General features: G+C 33.5%; 1 protein-coding gene across 1 annotated transcript; it reads left to right on the top strand.

The window, feature by feature from the left end:
- The first annotated feature begins 212 nt into the window (after positions 1-212).
- LOC134281039 (cleavage and polyadenylation specificity factor subunit 1-like) lies at positions 213-27017 on the top strand. The gene is given in 38 exon segments (XM_062763501.1): positions 213-342; positions 518-664; positions 1148-1184; positions 1288-1418; positions 1686-1766; positions 2042-2169; positions 3078-3221; positions 3443-3582; positions 3787-3897; positions 4131-4228; positions 4344-4350; positions 4423-4499; positions 4582-4698; positions 4959-5013; positions 7551-7648; positions 7934-8182; positions 9020-9112; positions 9312-9453; positions 9713-9888; positions 10441-10583; positions 11570-11665; positions 11894-11972; positions 12186-12286; positions 12494-12596; positions 14955-15326; positions 15539-15655; positions 15783-15873; positions 20737-20821; positions 21125-21266; positions 21376-21444; positions 21613-21696; positions 21993-22169; positions 23789-23855; positions 24131-24178; positions 24472-24630; positions 25162-25291; positions 25668-25806; positions 26951-27017. Coding segments are annotated over 37 exon segments (4278 nt in total). The 5' UTR covers positions 213-342; positions 518-520; the 3' UTR covers positions 26999-27017.
- Positions 27018-27272: the final 255 nt, after the last annotated feature.

The raw sequence follows: 27272 nt of genomic DNA, 5'->3' as shown, positions 1-27272 counted from the left end.
GATAAAGTCTGTTATAAAACAGAGAGAAACAAATATGAACAAGCTAGCTAGTATGTTTCTATATCTTAGTTTCGAACCTTTGAAGAATACCTGTACAATATCAATATCTAATTATTGAAATTACTCAATTTGAAATTGTAAAGAGAAATTTATTGCTCTTACAGAATATGTGAACGTATCTCAGGATTAATACGAAAACATTCAATAACAAGTATGGCGCCGGGGGAGCACAGCGTGCAGAGAAGTTTCAGAATAGAAACAAAATTCCATGTGTAGTTTGACTTTTCATCATTTACAATATTTGAATCATATCTCATAACACAAGGAATCAATAGTCTGTGAGTTTCTCTATATACTTTAATTACAGTTTAAATTAAAGAGAAGTTTTTGTGCAGAAAATAAGAGCAAACAAGAACGGTGTAATCTAAATCAGAAGAATCTTTTTAAATAAATTCTCTTTCGTTGTTGGTTTTACAAATCTCATCCAACAACACTCTTTACATTTTTTGCAGGTAAAAAAATGTATTCCATATTTAAGCAGACCCATCCCCCAACTGGGATAGAGCATTGTGTGTACTGTAATTTTTTCAACACATCAGAGAGAAATTTGGTGATTGCAGCTGTGAATAAGCTTTATGTGTATAGATTAAATCCAGATCCAGAGGTAAAAACATTCAAAGTGGATTACAAGGGTTTATGCGATTAGATATGATTTGTCTGACAAATAACAATTACATGTACCTATGGGAGATTTTCTGTATTGTATGTGTTTTTCTAATTTTAATGGTTTTTCACCCTTTATTCTCCTATTTGGCTGACAAGCTTTACAACAACATTTCACCAAAAATTTATTGTGTAAAAAAGTAAAAAGATCAATTCAAAAGAAGAATATGTTTCAATGATATTATTAATTTAAAAATGATTAAAATTCTACCTCTATATACATGTATTGTCCATATCAACAAAAGTATTCACATGTGCATATGCAACAATGCATTAAAAGCAATTCTTTAGAATAAAAAAGTTGGGGATAGAAAAAATTATTCAACAGATGGTATCCACTGGTCATGATAATGGGACATATAAACATGAGATAGTGTTAAAAAATTTAAATCCAATGTTAATTAATCAATTTTTTATTACCTAGGATGAAAATAATGAGAAAGATGAACTTAGGAAACCAGGTAAATATTTATTTTGACTAAAAGAGGAATTCCAACTTTCATTCTCTGAACTCATTTAAAGTAAGAATAAACATAAATTTATCATTAAATTTTGACTTTACAGATTACAAACAGAAACAGAAAATGGAATGTCTTGCAACCTTCACTTTGTTTGGAAACATCATGTCCATGAAGTTTGTGAAGCTTCCTGGAGCTCTCAGGGATTCTCTGCTGCTGAGTTTCTGTGATGCAAAGGTAAGAAACTTGATTATATTTTGAATAAAAGATAGGCTTTGTTAGATCAATTCATATACCATTTGTTGCCTGTTATAATGTTTCATTGGGAATTGTTAAATAACATAACAAAGCAAAAATTTTAGTGTTGAACTTTAATATGCAATTTTTTTCTTCATTTTAAGAAAAAGAATAGGAAATAGAGAGAGGATAAATGCATGCATCTTATTCCTTGAGTATATGTACATATGTACAAAATTAGCAAATTCAGAATTTTTGTGTTTTCAGTTGTCAGTTGTGGAATATGATCCAGGAACACATGACTTACAGACTACATCATTACATTACTTTGAGGAACCATCCTTAAAGGTGCATTTAATAGTTGATCCATATTAACATAATAGTATAATGCCTGTTCTGTCAAAATAATATTAAATATGTCAAAACTCTTTCTTGAGAAATGTTTAACTGGTGTCAATAATACATGTATGAATCATTTGAAAGAAAAAAAAATTTACATTTACTGTCAAGTACAGTTATAAAAGAAAGAGAGTTCTTTTAAAGTATTTTGTCATCATTTTCTTTACCCATCTTGTAAATGTATGATCAAGTGAAACAAGAACATTTTCTTCTGTATTCAATAGAGCGGATTTTTCACAAATTACTATATCCCAGAGGTAAGAGTTGACCCAGATGGTCGATGTGCAGCCATGCATGTCTATGGTTCCCACATGGTCATTCTGCCCTTCAAACGAGATGTCAAAAATTTTAGGTTGAACTTTAATAGGAATTTTTTAATTGTAATGAAAAAAAAATCAAGCAACTTATGAGAGAGGATTTTTCCCATTTTACTTTACAATTTATACTAGGGATGGCAATTTAAAACCGGTTAATCGATTAATTGGTCGGAACGATAGTAGTCGGTTAGGAAATCTGCAATCAGTTAGTCAGAAAAAATTATAATATATAAAATTGAACCAAATTTTCTTAAATTTCTTTTTTAAAAAGGAAATCTCTGCATAAATGTTGATAGTTTAGCATTTTTACACATTAAGCTGATTTGGAGGTAATTATGGCCCTCCGGATTGCGATCGCGAGATAATAATTGGTCAGTTTGTGAAGTGTTAATTACTGTTTTTAAAAACATTATTGGCACCCTGACCGTCCTTTTTATATTTTAATGTTTTTAAATAATTACTATTGAGCACTATTACTGAGGATGTATAAATATCGCTCTTTTGCCGTTATCTACTGTATTATTAAAAAAACATTGTTTTAAATTAAAGTTCAAAGTTTTGAATATGGTGACAATGGAAAATGATTTTGTGTGACATCTGCACTTATCTGTGAATGTTTGATCAAGTGAAATAAGAATCTCAATTTTTTCTTATTTTTTCATTCTAACTTTTGAAATTGAAATTGAAATAATATAATTTATATGTACATATAGTTTCCTGAGCAGAGTGTTTCTAACTTCTAATATCTCTCTTTCAATCTTCTTGCATATATGAATACAGATAAATCAATATTTTTCTCAAGAATGTATACAATGTATTTTGATACGATTAACCGGTTAATCGGTTGGAACGTCTTGTGGTTAACCGATTAGCAATTCTGTAATCAATTGCCATCCATAATTGTATATAAATGACTCTAAGAAAATATTTTGTTTCTTTGCAGTAAATCTCCCATTCTCTCTTCTTACATCATTGATTTGAGGAGTTTTGATGAAAAGATCATCAATGTCAAAGACTTCCAGTTCCTTCATGGCTACTACGAGCCTACCATATTTATTCTGTTTGAACCTTTGCAAACATGGGCAGGGTGAGTGTTGGTCATTTCCGAAAAGCACCAAATTATTTTTCTTGACTGAAGAGTCATCATTGTATTATACTGGTTTCCAACTATTTCTAAGCATTACAATTGACAGATTCTCTAAATGATAAAAAAATAAGAAATATTTTAGAAATGTGAATAAAAAACTATTGTTAAAAAAATTAGTGTTACATGTAGAAGTTTGAAAATATTCCAACTCCATTTTTCAGGAGAACAGCTGTGAGGGCAGACACCTGTAGCATTGTAGCCATCTCCCTCAACTTACAGGAAAAAGTACACCCCATCATCTGGTCTCTCAGTAGTCTCCCCTTTGACTGCTGCCAAGTATTGGCTGTGCCCAGACCCATTGGTAAAGTTCCTCGTAGAATTCTATAATGACTTATAATTAATATTTCTATTTGGTCATTTCACCTCAAAAGATTAGTTTGAAAACTGCATATTTCAGTATCTTGGTTTCAAAATGGGAAGGAAAAGAAAGTTTTTTAAAATAATATATTTGAATTTTAAAAAGCGGCTCTCTATTCTACTTGTAATATTGTTTTGTGTGTTTTAGGTGGTGTAATCGTCATAGCAGTCAACTCCTTGTTATATCTGAATCAGAGCGTACCTCCTTATGGCGTCTCACTTAACAGCATCTCACAGCAGAGTACTCTGTTTCCACTGCGTAAGTCAATTTTCTGGTAAACATTTAAATGTAAATGATTTCTTACTGATAAAGCTTAATAATGTACCTGTAATTTCAGGGGTTCTTGTGGATGGAAGAAAAAGATATTTATCTTCCATTACAGTTGAAAAGAAAATGATGTAATAGAAATATATATGTATTACAATAATATCATTGTACAGTGTACATGTATATTGCCATAGGTAATTGTTAAAGTATAATTTATCCCACAGGTATTCAGGAGGGTGTTAGGATAGCTCTGGACTGCTGTCAAGCTGCTTTTATGTCATACGACAAGATTGTACTGTCACTCAAAGGAGGAGAATTGTATGTACACATACATGTATTTGTACAATGAAATCACATTATAATAAATACAAACATGTACTTTACAAAAAATACATAAATAAAATGTATCATTTTCATTTTAATAGTATTGATTCAAGGTTATCTGTATGAAACACAAAGTCTTTTGTATTGATGTCTGTAATTTACACAAACACATGTAAAGATATAGAAAAAAAGCTTTGTTTGGTATGTGTTGACATGGAATTTTCAGTTTTAACTTTGACAAATCAGCTGCAAGTGTACTGACGTCATGTGTAAGTGAAGTAATGTAATATTATTAAAGAAGTTTTCTTCTCAAGCTCTCTTGTTCCTTACAACAGTTGTCTCCCTTTACAGATGTGTATTTGTGAAGACGGATTTCTGTTTCTGGGATCCAGACTGGGGAACTCTCTTTTGTTAAAATACACAGAGAAAGCGTCGGAGAGCTTAGAAAATGGAGACACAGAGAAAAAGGTAAGTCTTCTGTTTATATTGATGGTGTATGGCAAAATACATGTATCTCTGTAGACTTTGCTGTATGGAAGCAGAACATAATTTCAAACTAAAGTCATGTAAAATATACTTACATGTATATAAATAAATGTAAGAGCAAAAGATATTTCTTTGAACTGAATTGAATTTTTATATTCTATGGCAAAATTTGGCCTAATTGCACATTTAACCTGGTTTTTGAGTAAGATTTACATTTATCAATCTTCAAAATGTTCTTGTAGAGGGATGAAGAGCCAGTTGCCAAGAAAAAGAAAGTAGAGGGCTCAACTGAAATTGGTGAGAAGCTTTTCTGTTGATCTCAGTTTTGCATTTCTTCATTTTTAGCTCACCTCGACGAAGTCGAGATGAGCTTATGCTATACCCCCGGCGTTGGCGTCGGCGTTGGCGTCGGCGTCCCAGGTTAAAGTTTTAGGAGCAAGTCCATTCCCAAGTAACTATAAGCCCTACCTGAACCAAACTTGCATGGATGATGCATCTAGGGATGTACACTACAAGACTTGCTTCAGATGCTGGATCTGACCTACATTTTCCAGATGAGTGACCAGGTTAAAGTTTTTGGAGCAGGTTTTTGGAGCAGGTCTATTCACAAGGACCTATAAGCCCTACCTGAACCAAACTTGCATGGATGATGCATCTAGGGATGTACACTACCAGACTTGCTTCGGATGCTGGATCTGACCTACATTTTCCAGATGAGTGACCAGGTTCAAGTTTTTTGAGCAGGTCCATTCCCAAGGAACTATAAGCCCTACTCGAACCAAACTTGCATGGATGATGCATCTAGGAATATACACTACCAAACTTGCTTCGGATGCTGGATCTGACCTACATTTTCCAGATGAGTGACCAGGTTAAAGTTTTTGGAGCAGGTCCATTCCACAGGAACTATAAGCCCTATTTGGACCAAACTTGCATGGATGATGCATCTAGGGATGTACACTACCAGACTTGCTTCGGATGCTGGATCTGACCTACATTTTCATTCCCAAGTAACTATAAGCCCTATTTGGACCAAACTTGCATGGATGATGCATCTAGGGATGGACATTACCAGACTAGCTTCGGATGCTGGATCTGACCTATATTTACATTCCCAAGTATCTATAAGCCCCAGCTAAACTAAACTTGCATGGATGATGTATCTAGGGATGGACACTACCAGACTCTTCTGTTATCTGACCTACATTTTCATTCCCAAGTAACTATAAGCCCTAGAACCAAACTTGCATGGATGATGCATCTAAGGATGGACACTATCAGACTTGCTTCGGATGCTGGATCTGACCTATATTTTCCATACAAGAGACTTGGTTAAAGTTTTGGGAACAGATCAATCCAAATGAACTTGAAGACCTTGATATATGCAGTATTAACAGTCATGAATATTTGTTTACACTATACATATACATATTTTTCATGCTACATGCTTAGAAATGTGTATATGCCATGTAAGGGGTTAAACACAACTTGCAAGAATATTGTTGTTGAGAAGAATACTAAATATTAAGAAAATATGTTGTGAGATTTGCATTACTTAAACTGATAACATTCGTCGAGGTGAGCTTCGTAATCTTTGATTACCTATGTTTTAAAAATCTTCTATTGTCCCCCGCTTGAAAAGTGGGGGATATTAATTTGGGTTTGTCCGTCCGTCCGTCTTTCTGTCTGTCTGTAACGCTTTCGTTTCCACACGATATCTCGAGAACCCTTTGAGCTTTTGCGATGAAATTTAGCATAGCAACTCCCTATGGACTAAAGAAGACCCCTATTGATTTTGAGGTCAAAAGGTCAAAGGTGTTAAAACACTTTCGTTTCCAAACGATATCTTAGAACCATTTGAGCTATGGCAATGAAATTTTATATAACAACTCCCTGTGGCCTAAAAGATATTGATTTTGAGGTCAAAAGGTCTGAAGTTCAAGGTCGTAAATTTTATATTCTATGTCTGTGTTATACTATTATTTCCGGGCGATATTTCAAGAAGATTTTGAGCTTATGCAATGTAATTTTATATCAAAACTAACTCTGCCCCGTTTGTTTTATTAGTATTTATAGTATTACATGTCGCTATTTTTAACTTATTTTGATCAATCTTCAACAATGTTTAATAAAGCCTAAATAAATCAAACACCATGGATTGTGTAGAATTTTGACAATACCGAACATGAAAACATGAATATATACATGTATGTGACTTCACTTCTGCATATACTTCACACCATATAAAGCGATTCCGTGGTCTAGTGGTTATGTCTCTCGCTTCATATGTGAGAGGTCCCGGGATCGATTCCCGGTCGTACCTTTCTTTTTTTTTTTTTTAAATGTATTTTATTTGCTTCAGTATACATTTAATAATTCTACAAATTAAGGACGCTCCAAACACTAACAGAAGCTGTTTTTTGGACTCTGAGAAAAATATATTATATAAAGATATGCAAATTGAAAGTTTTTCATTCATTTAGAACATAGGGTACGTGCCTTATTTACGCAGAAAAAATGTTCTAAGACAATGGACTATTTGTGAGCAGAAATCACTGCTGTTTACTTACTTTGGTAAAAGTAATGAAAATAATTTATTAAATTTCTTACTCTTGGTCTTATATAATGCTTATTGTAATTAACAAATAACAATTTCTTTAATCTTACATGTTTTGCAAAAATTACCCAATGAATAGACCTCTTTAGTGTGCAGTGTATCGTCCTTTGAATTAGCTTGTTTCTCGTTTGAACTTTATAATAAAGTTGGATCTAATACTTGCCTTTCTTTTTCAATGGGAATAACCAGCATCATGGCCTTATTTTCTTGTTTGCAGCCTCTGATGTCTCCCAGATAGAGAATCTGTATGACCTGGAGGTATATGGCCACGCTGAGAACCCAACAAGTACCACCATCACCAGCTATATATTTGAGGTCAGTAGTCTTTATCTAATTATAACTTTTGTACTTAACATACATTAAATCCTTATAATCTGTAACTCAGTGGAACTAAGAAAATAAACTTTGAGATGTCTGGGAATTTAAGATATCCCTGGTGAAATACTGAAGGAATAAGGGGTGGGACTTCAACATCCATGATATGCTAAATATCAGTTTAGAAAATAATGGAGTTATAAATCTGTATAAGGATAACTTGTTTTCAAATGTGGATCTCTATGATCATTAATTATGTTGAAAATTCTAAATTCTAATTCCCAGGTGTGTGATAACATTTGGAACATTGGTCCCTGTGGTAACATTGTGATGGGGGAGCCCGCCTTTCTGTCTGAGGAGTTCAGTAGTTGTATTGACCCTGACATCGAGATGGTGATGACCTCAGGTCACGGGAAGAATGGAGCTCTGTCTGTCGTGCAGCGCAGTATTCGTCCACAGGTGGTAACCACATTTGAATTACCGGGCTGTCTGGACATGTGGACAGTCAAAAGTATTGTACCGGGGGAACAAAAGGTACGTATGTTTCAGTTATATACAATGTTCAAGTAGTTATTTGCATTATCACAGTGATTGGGAAGGCCAAAATGGTCAATGGGACTATGGCGCAACTGTCAACATTTTTGATGGGCCATTTCGAAAATGAATGGGCCATCAATATAATCTGAAGGGCCATTTTAAGAAATAACAAAGTGACAAACAAATATGAAATACGAGAGAAAACACGTTTTTAATTAACGGAATCCGATTTTAACGCAGGAAATGCAGCAAATTTAAAGGAACTTGCTTAGAATATAACTGACCCGTATTTTGTGTTAAAATTATGACAGTTTTGGAAAGAGAACAGCCCTAGATCTACCATACAAATGAATGAAGTATTGCTTTGTTTAACCGGAAGTACTTTTTGACAGGTTTCAACCAATGAGATTTGTTGTTTTAAATTGATTGCATTTAAAACGAAAGTAAAACAAGAAAGAAAGTCGTATGCAAAATATTTCTAAATAACATCGCTAAAAATTGAATGCGCACCTTGGCGCCATGATTGATTGATTTAATGCGCCATTTTTCACTTCAATGCGACTATGGCGCATGGCGCAAGCCCTTCCCAATCACTGTTATCACATTAATTTTCTTAGTGAAAAAAATAGTCAAAAAGAAAAAAAATGTTTCCATAATGATTTTGCTCTAAAGCTGATTACATTTAATGCAATGAAGGAGAAATATTTCTCAAAGTTCAACTGATATTGTGTAAGGTTGATATTAAAACATAGAAAAAATATTTTGTCTCTTTAATTGAGGATTACATGTCATTATTATAAATCTCTCTACAAATATTCTGACCTTACATTGTAGGAAGACAAGGATACCTCAGAAGAGGAGGGGTTAGGCAGTAACATAGAGGGGGGTCACTCCTTCCTCATCCTCAGTAGAAGTGACTCCAGCATGGTACGGTTATAATTCTTGCATGTTTTTTTTCCTTCAAGTTATTGCATTTTAGCAAATTAATGGTGAATTAAGGTCAAAGTTTATTTAAAACAAATTTTGAAATCCAATTTTGATTCAACTTAAGAAGTTTTCCATTTATATTGTAAATATGCGTGCAGGTTTATAATAAGATTTGGTTACTTTTTTTATTTTGAAATAGATTTTAGAGACTGGTCAGGAAATGAATGAACTGGACCACAGTGGCTTCAGCACTCAGACCACAACTATATATGCTGGGAATATTGGAGGGGACCGCTATATCTTGCAGGTGTCTGACACAGGGCTCAGGCTGCTGGAAGGAGGTGAGAAAGTCAGTTCAAGTAACAGAACAGGTGTTTCAGTAAACCACAGACACGTAAGGGTGCATGTACAATTAGATGTATTTATAAAACAAAATTTAGAAGAAATAAAAAATTTCTTTAAAAACTATTTTAGGAAAATATATATAAAGAGCATACATGTATTAATTTCAATTGATGTAAATTATAAAAATTATTTTTAAACCGAATTAGCTTCATGTTAGAGTTTTGTGTAACTTACTGAAAACTTTCCTTTACGCAGTGAGACAAATTCAGCATATCCCTTTGGACACGGGATCCCCCGTTATCCAGTGTTCGGTGGCCGATCCTTACATCGTGTTACTGACACAGGAGGGACAGATCCTGATGTTCACCCTCAGGACAGAGGCGGTGGGTCTGGGGGTCCGTCTAGTGGTGGGTAGGCCATCCATTTCTCAGGTAGGTCACAGGTTTTGGTAATCTTATTGGTGCATGTATTGTTATTGCATAGCACCAATAAATTTAAGTCATGCAGGAGTACACTATCATTTCACTAAACTGCAGATCACTAAAATTTTTTAATCTTTATTAGCTAGACAAAATTTCAAAGAATTATGGTTACTGCTCTGTATAATCTTTAGAAATACTAACATTTGTGAGAATGATATTCTAGCAAGCAACTTGTATCACATAGTTACACGAAAATAAAGTTCGTGCTAATAAAAAGTGATTTACAATATTTTTGTTTGTCTGTAAATTGCTACATATAAGATAATACATTATAAGATTCTTCATTGGCTATAATTAAAATTGGCGTGAATAAAAAAGTAATTTATATTACAAGGAAAACATTGTAAAATAGTGTTGATAAATGAGTAAAAATAAATTTATCATGTTTATATATATATATACTGTATTTGTTAATTTCAGCATTCATGAGTGGAAGTGATCAGTGCCTATAAGGATATGATTAACTAATAGATATACATGTATACTGTGTGTTAATTTCAGCATTCTCAAGTGGAGGTGATCAGTGCTTATAAGGACGTGAGTGGCCTGTTTACCTGTATGAATCAGGTTGATGAGGTACAGATCACACCTGATACAAAGTCTACAAAAACAGTAGCAGAGAGATCATTTAGCATTGACGCCAAGTAAGACTTTACTTAATCTGTAAATACAGGGCATTCATTCATTGGATGAAACTGTTTAGTTGCTGTTCAGTTGAAGGAACACCCTCGGGGTTGTAAATCCAGACTTAATCTTATCATAAGCATTTTTCACTCTCCTCAATTGAATGGTGAATCACATGACTTAACGAGGCCAAGTCTAATTATTTCTACCCTAGGGATTTTGATAATTTTTCGTTTATTAATTTTTACTGTTATATCTATTGTTTTAAGATTAAAAAATTGAATGTTTACCACCCCGATTTCTTAGGGGGCCATCTCAAAAGTTGTCAAATTTTACTATTGGACCCTATGGGAATTTGATGGAAAAGTGCCAGATTAACACATTTTTGCCATATTTTTGGTATTTCTGCCCTAGAGATTTTTTCTTCAGTCAAGTAAATGAAAGATATTGTAAAAAGTCACCAAATTGTGAAATTTCAAAAATGTTGACCATCTAGGTTGGTCTTGATCTTAATTACAAAGTTTATTATTTCAATTCCCAATACCTCTAAAATTGCCATATTGTGGTATAAATACATCTCGGTGCAGATGAATCACCAGCACAGATAATTTTTTTGGAAAAGAAATATAGCAATATTTGGATTGCTAGTATGTTTCTTTTGATGTTCTGTCAGCAGTTTTGCATATAATATCCATGAACGTCTACAAACATATAAGCGAGTCATGTGTCATTCTTCAGTGTCGTGTATTGCTTACAAAATCGGAAAACAGTGACGTCGTTAGAGGCATATCAGCGTTTTTCCAAATTGTTGTCGTAAAATCACATATTGAGACCAGTAGGCGTTACAGATAATGTTAATTTTATATTAAAATTACAATAGTTGGGAAGGTGTACTGTTGCACTTGTGACTGCATGAAATTAAAAAGCTGCGCAAAAGTCATGCGCACTCGAATTAGACTCGGCCTCGTTAAATGTTAATTTAATTGTTTTTAAATTTGTTTTGTAGAACAGCAGATGAGGAGGATGAGTTATTGTATGGAGACAGTGAGGCCCCGGTATTCCAGAGCTCTGCTAACACCAGTCAGTCAATGGAGACAGACAGGTAGGCTGTAATGCTACAGACATTTCAATGGCAGACGAGTTTTGCCAATTCTTTTATGTGCAAATTGAATGTACAATTTTGATTATCATGCAAATGGTATCTTAATTAAATTTTGTTTTAAGCCCTTTCACATTCCAACATTTAAATTTGATTATTAGTATCATATTATTTTTAAAAATCATGAGAATTTAAGTAAATGCTTAACGTGTATGTTTATTTATATTATAGTCCTACAAAAGAGACGAAAAACACAGTGTCGAAGCCCACTTACTGGCTTCTGTTATGTCGAGAGAATGGGGTGCTGGAGGTATGTAACAATGAAAATAAAGTGCTTATGTAGAGTATATACATGAAAAATTTATTTGTTTTGATCCATGTTTATAAAGTAAGTTTTTGTTTGTTTGTTTGTACATGTATGTTGTTTAATGTCCCTCTCAAGAATTTTTCACAAAGTAAATGGTAATGTGTGGCCATTGCAAGTTAAAGCTTTGATTAAAAAAAATCACTCATTTTAATGCAGATTTACAGCATGCCGGACTACAAAATGGTGTATTATGTAAAGAATTTCCCAATGGGTCAGAAACTCTTGGTAGACTCGGTACAGGTCACAAAAGAGGCAAGGTAGGTTTCAGATGATTTTGCCCATTATTTTCCAGCTTTTCCTTTGAATGTCAACAATCTTATTCAAATCATTCAAAATATTCTATGTATGTCAGAGGTATTAATTTTTTTAAAGAAAACAATACATGTTGATTCAAATCTATTGATTGATTAAGTTGATTTAATCATGCAAGAATGCATTTTTAACCATCCTCCCTGTACCTGTAGCTCACTTGGAGAACGCCAGGAGAAGATGAATGCAGAGTGTCCCTCCCTAAAGGAGCTTCTGATGGTGGGGCTCGGATATAAAGATTCCCGCCCACATCTTCTGGTAAGAAACATCAAAAATAAATTTAACAGTTTAATTTTTTAAAAAGGTAACTTTTAATAATATTTAGAATAAATATCCATCCCTCTGCTCTTTACAGAGCTGTAAAAGATATTTTCTCATAAAAGCCAAAAACTTCGCCTAAAAATCATAGGTGAATTTCAGAATGTTGAACACTGACATGTAGAATACCCAGGGATATATTGAAAAAAGTGTTACCAACTAAAATATAGTACAAGTCTTAAGAATTCTACAACCTCAAATTTTTTTAATGTTTTTAGCTCACCTGAGCCCAAGGATCAAAATTTATCCGTTGTCTGTTGTTGATGTCATTGTCGTCGTCGTAAACTTTTCACATTTTCATCTTCTTCTTAAGAAACACTGGGCCAGTTTCAACCAAACTTGCCACAAAGTATCCTTAAGTGAAGGGGATTCAAGTTTGTTCAAATGAAGGGCCAGGCCCGCCTTCAAGGGGAGATAATTATGAATTAAAGAAAAATTAATTGAATCTTTTAAAAATCTTCTCCTCAAGAACCTCAGGTATTGTAGAACGTAGTTTGTTCAAATCATGACCCCCGATGATATGGCGGGGCCACAATGAAAAATCAAAGTTTTACATGTGAATATATGGGAAAAATCTTTAAAAATCTTCTTCTCAAGAACCTCTGGGCCAGGAAAGATAAAACTTTAGTGGAATCACCCTCAGCAGGGTTCGACACTAACTTTTTTACCTTGGTGGACCGCAGGTCCACTTGTAAAAAATTATTGGTGGACCTTCTCAATTTCTGGTGGACCTTTATAAATATTTGAATTAATGAAATGAATCATTACATGAGGCATTAATTAAAGCTAACTTTAATATATACCGATTCCAGTCAGACTAATAAAGCATAAATCTAACCAGTCAACAGAATCAAATCAATTAGGGACTAGTCAGATTTTTTTTGTCTGAAATATTGTTGAACTTAAAAAAAAAACAACATATTAATCTACAAACCAAATTTTTTTTTTTATTATTATCATTAAGTTAACAATGGTCAAAACCTAAAACCTGCATTTATTTTGCTTCCAAAGGTAGACTGAATTTAAAATTCCAATTATTAATTAATTTGTTCAGAATATTAAACAAGTGAAATTTTCATGTATTTATGGCTAGATTTTTTTTTACTACTGATGCAAAACTGAGATAGAAACATGTATGTGTATTAATCAATTATTTTTCTAAATTTCTTATTTATTCAAATAAGTAGTGATATTATACATATCAAGAAAAAATGAAACTGCAGATTAGTTCATAAAATGTAAATAACGCTTATTTGAACATCTGTTTAAAAAAAGAAAAAGAACAATGCATAAATGCAGCTGTCAATCAATTCTAATTATCTCCAACTCTGTGCGTTCAGGCGTGAAGCAATTTTCACACCTTTCTATGCATAAACAGAGGAGAGACTGGCTAATTTGGCACGGATTTTTCATGCTTCTTATTCAAGGTCCATGTTGTATGTTATTGCGTCTCAATATTATTGTTAATATTGGAGTTATCAATTTAACATGTAAAATGTATCGAGTTGCTAGGTCCCTCTGATTACCTAAAACATTATTTATATGCATATTTATTTTTCGTAAAATACAGGTAAAGAGGAATTAATTGAACTGAATTGAATTGAGTAAGGGATTTAAGAAAAAACCTGGAATTTCACTGTTTTTTTTTTTTTAAATAAGGTCTCTAAATTCTAAGTGGACCGACGGCCCCCTAGTCCAGAACATTTGGTAGACCTTCCAATTTTTTGGTGGACTCGGGCCGCCGGTCCACCGTTAGTGTCGAACCCTGGCCTCAGGCAGTGAAGAATCAAGTTTGTTCAAATCATGACCCCCAGGGGTAGGGTGGGGCCACAACATAAAATCAAAAATCCTCTTCTATAGCATGGAAAGGCCATAGTTTAGTTATATTGATTTGGAAGCATCATAAGGTTGTGTAGATTCACATTTCTTCAAATCATGATTCCAGGGGTAGGGAGGGGCAAGTATATGGGGTTGAAATTTTTACAAAGGAATATATAGAAAAAAAATCTGTTCAAGAACAGTAAAGCCATTTATATTGATATGGAAGTATTCTCAGATACATGTAGTTTAAAATTCAAGCCCTACTTTTCAATACTTAACTGATTTGTGCATTTTTCTAGTCAATATGCACAGGTGAGCGATGTGGCCCATGGGCCCCTTGTTATCAAGTGGATGACTTGTTGAATTATGAGTATCTTAAAAAATCAAACAGAAATGAAAATAAACATTTTCAGTTCTTTGTTTTTGACTGTGATAAATAATTACATTAAAAAAGCATTTTTTAAAATTTATTTTCAGGCCAGGGTTGAAGATGACCTCTACATATATGAAGCATTCAGCTATCCTCAGTCCACTATAGACAATCACCTAAAGTTACGATTCAAAAAAATCCAACACGATCTCATCCTCAGAGAAAAACGCACAAAAAGTAAGAAGAAGGATCCCGAGGAGTTCCGAAAGGATGAGAAAAAAGTGGGAAAGATGAGATACTTTAAAGATGTAGCGGGTTATAGTGGTGTGTTTATCTGTGGGGCCTATCCCCACTGGATATTTGTCACCTCACGGGGAAGTCTTCGGATCCACCCCATGGGGATAGATGGTCCGGTCTGGTGCTTCTCTGAATTCCATAACGTCAACTGTCCCCATGGATTTTTATACTTCAACAAAATGGTAACTGATATGTATGATTTTTTTCAACAATTCAAATGGCACATTTGATAAAAAGGATATTGTTTTATATATGAGATACAAGTACTTCAGTAAAGGCATTTTACTTTCAACAATTCAAATAACACATTTAAAAAAAGGAAATTGTTTTATATACAAGATAATTCAGTAAATGCAAATTTTAAAATTATGTTTTGTATTTATGTTTTTTTAAGGGAGAGCTCAGAATCAGTGTCCTTCCCACTCACCTGACTTATGATGCCCCCTGGCCAGTCCGTAAGGTCCCCCTGAGATGTACCCCACACTTTGTAGCCTACCACTTTGAGAGCAAGGTAAGTCCTCATCTTTGTAGAAAGTATGTACGTGAATATCAAATTTGGGGAAAACTGTTAGAAAAGAGCCTTGATATTTTTAAAAGACTGACTAGACAACTTGTTTTGAAACATACTACATTTGTAGATCTATGCAGTGGTGACAAGCGTCCCAGAAATCTGTAATAAACTTCCAAAGACCACCACAGAAGAAAGAGAGTGGGACGTCATCGAGAAAGGTAACAGAAAGGTCATCTTAATAGAGAATTACAGTACAGGCAACGCGGATCCCGTATTTCCCGCGTCCCCGCCACGGTATAATCACAACGCGGTATTTGGCCAGGTAGACAGGTAAACCGCGTTCCCTCCGCGGGAAATTCATCACTTACCTGTCCCCGCCGCGGTTAAATCATCGATCAATTACTGACAATTAGTATCGTAAACAAACGGGAGTTATCTCCCCGAATTGTGATTTGCGAATTTTCCATGTAACAAAAAAACAAAAAAAAACAAACAAAAAAAAAACGTGTTTATTAATAAATTTTGCTATGAATAGAATTTAAACTAAGAAAAAATAAGTTTATTTCTGTTTCTAAAATTACATATCAATCTTTGAAATTGAATAGAAAATTTTATTAAATTGTTACGTCTTTGCAATTGGTTAATTATTTTGTGGTATTAAGAATATATCAAGAAACAAAATTAAATACTAGAAATTTTAATTAGTTTCTTTTTAATCTTCATATTATATGCAAACTAATAAATGTTGAACTCAGACTGCTTAAGTTTCGATAAACGATTTTCAGCATTCATTTGAAAAAAAAAAAAATTACAACTACATCTTTAAAAAATGTACATCTTCATATTGTTTATTAATTAATTTCGATTTATTGTATATAAAATGTACAGGCTTTTTCTTAAAGTGTCAAATTACCGGAAAACATCCGATGACGAGCATTTGCAGTTACATGTAGTGGGCACGTGAACTTAAATTTTCTTTATCCAAGATATCAAGAAAAAGTTATATTCTTCTTTATTTCTCATTGTTTATGTTCTGTTCCCAAATTAAGAAAACTTTTCTTTAATGTATTTCCCTCTTTTATATAAATGAGCATGCATTTTCCTCAAATTGTCAAATGACCGGAAAGCATTCGATGGCGAGAGTTAACTTTGGGCACGTGAACTTTATACAAGAGATCAAGAAAAAATATCGTTTTTCACCTTCATATTAACATGTATTACTTTTTAAAACAATGTCTTTCTTTTTAATTTTAATATTTCTCGATTTTCGTGTTCAATAGATAAGATAGGATGTGCAGGTGTAATGATAAACTTCACAGACGAAATTATAGTTTATATTAATAAATATTCAATGCCAAAAATTCATATATTTTTGTTTTCTTTGACAAATTCTGTTTCTTTGTGTATTAAGTATTAGCCGCGATCATTTCCTGTGTATAGGGATTGGCAGTGCCTGAGCAGGAAACGACATGCCCTGGGGGTTTCACACCTGTCTTATAGTATACCTTGGGTAACGCTCGCTGGATGTGCACATCGTTGTCTAGCCATTCAACAACACATTTGATTCATTGTTTCATTATTATTTCATCGATATCATTTTTAGATGCGATATTAGCCTTGGAATTTGTGTCAAATTATTGTTGCTTTTTTATAAACGGAGTGTATAAAAAGAATAAAAGTAAAAAAATTTTAAAACAAATTAATGAAGTATTTGATATTAATTAAATCAAATAATGATCCATTACTGTGTTATTTCGTGTCTGTTTATATCTGTACCAGTTAGAAGATTGAGAGAGAGAGAGAGAGAGAAGAAAAATATCACAATATTAAGGCACGTGCATGATCGTTTATTCTCCTTTTTGATCAGTATATCAATTTCTTAAGTCTAGCGAATAAAACTACCGCTGATTTATCAGTTTATTGACCATCTGTGGAATTTGTCTAAGTTTTATTGTTATTTATCAAGAGACTTAATTGTTTATGATCCACTTTCTTCTTTCGTTTAGCATATGTACATGACATGTAATTGGAATTCTTCCCTTTTTGTCGCCAGATTACAATGACAGATTTTGATGGTAAAATAAAATGTATTTTTGTTATAAAATTTGATTAAGAAAAACACAAGTATATTAAAATTGTCGAATTATTGAAAATATTTATTTGAAACAAAAAATTTAAAAAGGATTCTGTCTGCAACAAAAACATTCTTTATTTCATGCATTTCAATATTCATGAGCTACACATGAAAAAAAAAAACGGCTTCGTTTTACAATGTCGTAGGAAAACGCATACAGGTAATACACTCAGGTAACATCCTGTGTAATAGGTAGTATATGTACACTAGACAGCGTCTTTCCCTCGGGGCTTCTCATCCGCTTCGAGTAAGCTCCGTTCCACACCAAACTTACCTGAGGAAAACCGAACGGTTACACAGACATCTGAAAACTTGAAGCATGGCAACTTGCTGATTAAAATAAGTTAATTTCTATGTTGTGTGTTCAAATATTCAAAGGGCCCATATTTGTGTTTGTGTTTTATTTGAACCGGAGAAATCTGAAATTTGTTTATGTTCATAGACATGATTTTAGTAATTTTCGAAAAGAACAGAAAATAGAAAAACATTCAAATACTAGCTATGATATTATTGGTATTCTGAACAGAATGACCTGTGATTATTTTATTAACAAGACCCCCCCCCCCCCCCCCCCCCCCCCCCCCCCACACACACACACACAAAATCGTCGATATTTATTTCATAGTCTTACAGTGTAGCGCATAATAATGGAGCAACGGTATTCCTACACTTAGGCGTGTTTTGTTAAAATTTAATTGTAATTATGTATCACTATCTATCATCGTTTTTCATGCTATTATTTATAACAGACATGTACATACAGAAGTAACGGTACTTTTCTAAATGAAACCAAATGACTGATATAATCTCGCAGATAAATAAACACATAGCTACATGTAACTGCAACTGCACGGGCTAATTGTGAACACCGGATTACAGTGCATATAAAGAGAAGCGATATCATGGCATTCTTTAAAGGATGAGGTGACTTGCGGCCCCTCGTATACTGACAAAAAATTAAATGTCAAAATTTTACTCAAATTTTTGTTTGTAACTAATCACTGATATGTGCACTTTTATAGAATACTATTTTTAACAAAAATAGCAACGTGATTTGAAAGATATTAATCTTTTATTGGGGTAGGGGTATCATGTTTACATTCGATTCCCATTGCATTTTAACCCCGCCCCCCTCTTTGAAGTCCTTAAAATATACGAGCGCAGATAGGTACAATTTTCTCCTTTGGCTGGTCACTTTATTTTATTGAAATCTACCTATATGTGAAAGGAGAAAATTGTACCTAACTGCGCTCACATGCTATTTTTTAAAAAATTGTAAAATCTAGTTGACCTTTCCCATTATAAACAGATCGACGGAACTAGATTTTATGACGCAAGAATGAATTCATATGTTAATCGAGGCACTGGCGATACTTTCTAAACTGACCAATCAGCTAAATGAAATTCGTTACGAGTGAGTACCACAAAAATACTATGGAAACATGCTTGGAATTTTACTGCTTTACGATATTTTTTATGCATTTGAGTTACAGATTAGACACGGATCTACATATGTACCATTTCCAAGACCACTGTAAAATTTAGATACAGTTACAACAATTGATAGAATATACTTGTACATGATATACATTTAAGTTTTGTAGCGTGTTTGGTGAGCAATTCGCTAGGTCTACACGTATTCCCGAGTATCGGTGAATACAAGTTTCATATGCATTTCTTGTCCTAAAAACCGTAAATGCTGAAAATCTATGCGTATGATTAAGTATAAACAGCATTGGCTGGCCATTATAAAAGTTTGAAATGTAGAAAAGGAAAACAGGTAAATTTACCTAAACCACGTGTCTGCGATAAAATGTACACATAGTAAACCAGCATATTTTGTTGTTCTGTCGTCGGATTGGACAATGACTAAGTGCGAAATAATAAGAATAGCCATATAAGGTCTTCTCGGACACGCATATCCCTCTATTGTACTAAGACCCGCCATAAAAGAAAATATTCTCACAAACCTGGCCGAATTTAGCTGTGATAGGGTCTAAAAAATCAAAGATAATGCAGTATTCCTTATAATTAAAATGTGTCGGAACTATTAAAACTATTCAAAAGGCGTCGTATTTATTCACTCATGTTTGAAAACTAACAACATCGTTGTAGATTAAATATAATTCGTCGTGGAAAAAGGGGCCCCAGATAGCAGTTATGTCACATCATCCTTTCAATTATACCTTTTAGCAATTTGAAGATCATTTGGGGTGGCAATATTGATTTTGAAAATAAACTTTAAGTTAATATATTCGATAAATTATTCGACTTTATTCCATCCTAATATACTGTACATGTATTACTGTTAACAGACGTTTTTGAGAATTAATTTTGAGTGACCATTGGTAAAAAAAAAAAAAAAGAAAGATGTTTTTTATTAAACAATTTGATAAAACTTAAAAATGAATTTTTAAAGAATCCATGTAATGGTATAAATCTATTAATATCAATGTGGTCGTAATCTTCCCCCCCCCCCTCCTCATTTCGATACGATTAAAAATTGACAATACTTTACAGGTAAGAACATCTAAGCTGAAGAATAACGGTAGCTGGCCCCGCCGCGGTGTAAACACGGTCTCAGGTAGCACCGCGATCAAAACCCGCGACGGTGTAACGCGGAAAGGATTAATACACCGCGGAGGGGACGCGGTCTAATACGGGATCCGCGTTGCCTGTACTGTAACATATCAGACAGGGTCAAAGTTAAACTGCTTAGACAGTTGTCAGATTTTATGGTTATTGTTTATTAATGTTCCTAAGGTAAGTTTGGCTTTTTCAAGTGTTTGATTAAAAAAAAATCAGATAAGAACTTTTAAAACTCATTCACTACCACTTGATGAGATACTTAGTGGATAATGCAAAAAAATATTTTAAAATATCGGAATATCTGATCTGAGACAGAGCTAGATGAACATTTTAATTATTACGTAACTTGATCTTGTAGATGAGAGATTCATTCACCCCACCATTCCTCGTTTTACGTTACAACTCTACAGTCCCACATCATGGGAAGTTGTTCCAAACACAAAGTAAGACAATCTAAATAAAAACCTTAAATAAAACACAAGTAAAAGAAAGTGATAGACTTAGAACTGTATGTCTGTTAAAGATAATTTTAAATCTCTACTCATTTATCTGAATATTTTAATCAAGAAACTTTTACTCACAAATACCAGTATTTTGCATTGAGTAACAACAGTCTGAGTAATTAGAAAGTTTACTCTCTTCTTGAAGATACAAAATTCAATATATAAAGATGGTTATTTGTCTTTAGATTTTTTTTATTAATTGATACTTTTGGGCTTGCTCATTTAGTCTTCATTTTTCTGTAGAATTGATTGTGAAGAGTGGGAACATGTAATATGTATGAAAACCATCCGCCTGAGATCTGAAGAAACCTTGTCAGGGTTCAAGTCCTACATCGTCATGGGAACAAATCTGTCACTTGGGGAGGAGTGTACTTCCAGAGGAAGGGTAAAAATGCTCATTTTTACCCAGTGCAAGTTTGTTATAAACAACTTTGATTTTCTTTGCATTTATTAAGCAGATGTATAATTATTAATTCAATTTAATTCTTGTGCAGGTGATCATAGCAGATATCATAGAAGTTGTGCCTGAGCCAGGCATGCCTTTAACCAAACACAAAATAAAGGTGAGTTACTTTGAGTTCCAAATACAAATGCAAGGGTATTAAGTATGGTCCAATTACATATCTACATACTATTGTAACATGAAAGAAGAGTAAATCTTTTGTCAGTTAAATTTATGTCGACATTTACTTTACATTGATATTCTTCGCTAAGACTTCTTTCCTTTGTAGACTGTTTATGAAAAAGAACAGAAGGGTCCAGTGACTGCAATAGCTGATATCAATGGTCTCCTGATCACAGCTATAGGGCAAAAGGTAGGCATATCAAAATCTGTTTCAATATACATGTATTCATGGAAAAGTATATTCTACAGAAACTGAAACTGTTCATTGCTTATAACAATAGAAGAAAATGACGTACATGTAGTAGTTTAAGATTTTTAAAAATGCGAAAATTGACTATTTGAAAAAGATCATCACAAAATTGTTTATAAATAAAGTGTGTATGTACATGTACAATGTACCTAATCCTTTAATAACATGTGCAATATACAGTTTTCATGGCAAAATGTTGAAGTGTAAGATAAGAGTGCATGATTTTGTTATTTCAGTTATACATATGGCAGCTAAAAGACAATGATCTGATGGGTGTGGCCTTCATTGACACCCAGATCTACATCCACACACTAGTCACCATTAAACACATCATCCTGGCTGGGGACATTCTCAAAAGCATCTCTGTCTACCAGTACCAGGAGGAGTACAAAGTCCTCTCCATTGTCAGTAGGGTAAGTGTCAGAGGAGGATATTGTAAGCGAGGTCTGTAGTGAAATATTAGTGATTTTTAAAGAGAAAGAGTCATTGGTATTTGTTTTGGGTGCTTTGTTGTCATCCATGGAAATTGAAAATCTTTTCCAAATGAATAAACAAGTAAAGGATGCAAAATTTTTTTGTTAAAGAATTACCAGGTACAGTTTGACTAGTTTTATTAAACAGCAAGCTTGAGAGAATAAAGCTGACTTTGAATACTACACATGCATAAGGCAAATGCAAATACGAGGGTTGTTCGAAAAGTTCGTGGACGATGTCCATCTTCGTTATATTACTGACTGGAAATTTAAAACAAGCACATTATAATATGTAAAAATGCTTGTTTTGTTGATGTGTGAAAATTTCCTTCCATTCAATTTAACACAAATAAATTTACTTCATTGTAAATTCAACATGTTTTGTACCCGCGGAGCACACAAAACGGCAATGTAACGTCAACACATAGCGTCGAGAATTTATAATAGATACTATACTTATACATTTCACACAAAATATTCCAATGCCAATTCATAAATTTTTTTTTCTAATACATGACATTAATTTTTTAAGAATTGATCTCATTGTATAATTTCCTTTGTTAAGGTTTTAATTTCTTTTAGTACTTAACTCTGCTTTCACAGGATAAAGGACTCTGAAGCGCCTTTGTCTTTCATTTACGTTTCGAATTTTTAAGTTTTTTTCAGATGTTTACAGTAAAACCGTTTCTACAAAGGTCATCCTCATCCGATACAGAGTCTCTGTCACTAAAATACTGCCTGGACTATTTGTACACACATGCACAACTCGCTTGTGACATATTTTCTTGATTCCTTCAACATTTTAGAGTTTATTCAGGATTTTTCCTGAGAAAAACACAAAATTGCTTCGGTATCTGCTGCTCCGTGACGTTCTAAAACGTCATCGTTTTTGTCGTTTTCAATAAGCACCACTTCTCTTCTCAAGTTGATTTCTTTTCAACGAATAAAAATATAAAACCATAGTTTGGTACACGTATCGATGTAACAATTCTTAATTTGAATTTCTAGGCAGTTTTTCGTTTTCCCTCCATTTTACAGTGAATATGACTATAGACATTATTTATTGTTTTGTCTGTAACTGACTAAATTTTGACCTGCTCCGCGATCCGATTTTTGTATTTTTAAAATCTGGATAAGTTTTTAATCAATCGTAATATTTTGTTAAAATTGATACATATCATTTGGATTTATTGCTAAAATATTTCTACTAAATTTGGATAACATGTGACGTCAAATAAAAAAGATATGACAGTTGTCCACGAACTTTTCGAACAACCCTCGTATTTGCATGTACATAGAATTCTTTGACTTCGTATTTAAATGTTACATCTTTACCAACGTCCCACAAAGTTCTGAAAACTTGTACTACACACTCTCTACATGGTGAATGTTGCTTTTTTTTACATGCTATAATAGAATACTTTAGATGTATGGAAGACATCTTAGAAAGCCAAGGGTTTCTGATATGCTACTTTCTTCATTATGAGGAAGGTATTGTATCAGAAACCCTTGGCTTGCGAAGATGTATGAAAGAGTGTATAATGTTTCCTATGTTACAGGATCCTAGGCCATTAGAGGTATATACAACAGATTTTCTGATTGACAACACACATCTTTGCTTTGTTGGTAAGTACTCTCATATTTCCAAGGGTGCAATAAAAGAATCATTTTGTAAGTTGAAGTGAAGGCAACTACATGTGTCCTATTCTATTTTTAGAATACTCGTACAATCTAATATTAAGTGATTTGCAGGGAAAAAGTAGAGAAAGCTCTCGGAAAAAAAACAAATCAATGTTGTTTTTTAAAACATTATGATAGGCAAATTTTATTCAGCTGTGCAAGTCCTCATGACTGTTTCATTGTTTCTGATACAATGTCAAATATATATTTTCCTGTTACAGTGGCTGACAGAATGAAGAATCTTGTTGTGTATGCTTATCAACCAGAAGGTAATATACACACATGTATTATACAATCTCAATCTGCAGAATGTTAACATATTCTCTTTTTTCAAATTGTCTATTTTTTCAATAATGTAACACATATTTATTTAAATATGGTTACAGTTACAAAATACATGTATGTTGTATATATAACAAGCATTTGCAAAGGACTGAAGTGTATTGTAGCATGAGAGCAGTGTTAGCTCATTAACACAAGAATTCCCTGCATCGTAAATTCTAGCCACACACACAAATACATCTATATACATGTAGTTTAATTGGATTGTTTCAATTTACAGCCAGAGAAAGCCATGGTGGACAGAGATTGATTCGTAAGGCAGACTTTAATTCTGGTTCCCACATCAACAGTATGTTCCGGGTGAGGTGTAAGCTCTACGATCCGTCCTCAGATAAACGAATGACCGGGGCCTCAGAGAAGAGACACATCACTTATTTTGGTAGGTTTTATTGGGGCTTGGTTAAAAAGTAAAATAGAAAAAAAGATTCTGGTTCTCCAAATGCATGGGTAAAAGAAAATAAGGAAACAAAATATTCTGAATACAAGTTTTGGACAAACAAATTTTTCAAATAAGAGAAACAATGTGCCACAATTATTTTTCTCAGAGGATTTTTTTAAGAAAAGCATTCATCATGGTATAAATTGACTGTTTATCCTTACTGTGAAGCATATAAATTTCTTGTGCCAGAATTTTTAGGACACATGAAGCACTGTATTTATTCTCTACAGATGATAAGTAGGTTTTATTTCTGATACCATGGACAAGAACTTAATTTTCATAAGCAGACATCCCTCATTTTGGCTATCCAAGGGGGACAATCCGTTCCTTTTTTCTCATGAAGAAGAGTAGCAGATTGCCACTCTTGGCTTTCAAAGATGGGCAAAGATGGGAAATTACCAGTTCTTAGATTAATAGAGTTCTAAAACTTTGAATTTAATTGTAATTTTAAGTGTTTTGTGTATTTTACAGCAACACTGGATGGCAGCTTAGGTTTTATCTTACCTCTGTCTGAGAAGGTATACAGAAGATTGTTCATGTTACAAAACGCTCTGGTCACCCACATACCTCATGTGGCAGGCCTCAATCCACGAACATATAGGTAAGTTTTGTATGTCAAGAATTCATACGGATGTTCATACTCACTTTATAAAGCTACCTTAAAACAACATGTACATGTACATTGTAAAATTTTGATTGGCTTTGTTTTCAGTACATGCACATTTTTCACATATTTATTTGGGTCTTAACTTTTCTTAATTGATAAGGATTATTTTGCACATACTGCATGTACATGTACAGTGTATTTTGTGCAATGTGATATGTTCAATTTATTTTTTTTTTTCCAAAGTCAATTTATTGAGTATGACGAATATAAACATAAACACCATTATTTGTTATGCATTTCTTAGTTGAATGTTTGTTTTTGTTTTTTTTTTTTGGCAAAGTATTATTCTTTTCTCATCTTTTCATTATAGACATGTTGTTTCAACATTTCCTGAACTCAGAAATCCCCAGAAAAATATTCTTGATGGAGAGCTCTTGTGGAAATACACAAACTTAAGTATCATGGAAAAAATAGAGATAGCCAAACGACTGGGCACATCAAATGAACAGGTCAGTAGGAAAAGTCCTAATATGACTGTAAATCAGCATTAATGGTCACAATTATTAAATGAGAAGATAATTATTTTGATTCTTCTGCAACTCGTGCATTTTACTTGATGGTAAATTCTTATTTCATTTGAGTGTTGAATATTACTACATGTAAATGCCCCTTATGCCTAGGTCACATTTAAGCCGATGGCCGGGCGACTAAATTTTTCTGGTCTTGTCGGCTGAAAGAACATGATCGGCCGATACAGTATCGGGCGAAAGGGAGCAGTCACATTACTTCCTGGGAACACCGATGACTTGGATAAATAACACAAATTTTTTTTCTTTATAATTCAGCGATATTTTCCCCATAGATTTATATTCAGATAGATGATGCGAGTAATGTTTGCAAGGCAAAGTGGCAAAATCGTATAGAATTGTGACTCAATGTTGAAAATGTGTGCAAAATTTTGCATGGAATTGCATAAAAAACGACAAATGGTGCATATCTAAGCAGCAACGAATACTTAAAATTTCTTTATACCTTACGGATTAATTATTCATGTTATTTCCGTTCAAAAAAATCATACCAATCCATGCATCAAAATTTTGTTTGTGTTATGTATCCTTACTAGGTTAAATATTCACAAGTCGGCCAATCGTCGTCCGATCATAGAGCTCTGAGCTACAGTTTCATTTTAAGCATCGGCCGAAAATTTTAAACACCCTTATTGTCCAACGACGGACGACCGACTTAATAAGCTGACCGCCGATGGTCGGACGATGATCGAAGAATGGTCGACGGATAACTTCAATTGAAGGAATCGGCCACCGACGCATAAAAATTATAACTTGAATCGATGGACACAAAATTGGTCGGCCGACAAAAAAAGAGGTCAAAATTGGCCAAGACAACGGCCAATGAACTGACGACTGTCACCCGAAGAATCCCATTTTTGCTTCAAAACCCGTCGGCCGTTGGTCGTTTTTGGAAATGTGACTGGGGTTTTACTGATACATGATTTTCAAACATATTAAATCTAAATGAATAATTTAATTATTTAGATCATGGATGATTTAATGGAAATTGACCAACTCACTGCCCATTTCTGATTTCATGATTTTCAAACATATCAAATTTAAATAAATGATTTAATTATTTCAGATCATGGACGATTTAATGGAAATTGACAGACTCACTGCCCATTTCTGATTCCACAAACCCAGGATCATTCAAGTGAAAGTGACTTGAATGGACCGTCTTGCTTTGATACAAAGCACATGAACTGGTTTAAGAAGTTGAAAAGTGTTGTGATATACTTTGAATATTTTCAAACTGAAAGAGCCTAGCTCTACAATACATTCAAAGACATCAAGATATAAAGGATGGTTTTATAAAAGAAATAGGCTCTAAAAAGTCATTCATACATAAAAGCATGTACATTAGGGAATAAAGATTCCATCTTCATTTATTGTTTATGAATCAT

The sequence above is a fragment of the Saccostrea cucullata genome, unplaced genomic scaffold (genome assembly GCF_032062105.1).
Source record: "Saccostrea cucullata isolate Sc308-1 unplaced genomic scaffold, CSIRO_AGI_Scuc_v1 ctg77, whole genome shotgun sequence".
Taxonomy (NCBI): domain Eukaryota; kingdom Metazoa; phylum Mollusca; class Bivalvia; order Ostreida; family Ostreidae; genus Saccostrea; species Saccostrea cuccullata.
The sequence above is the reverse complement of the archived record's forward strand: the minus strand, read 5'-3'. Positions and strand labels throughout refer to the sequence as shown.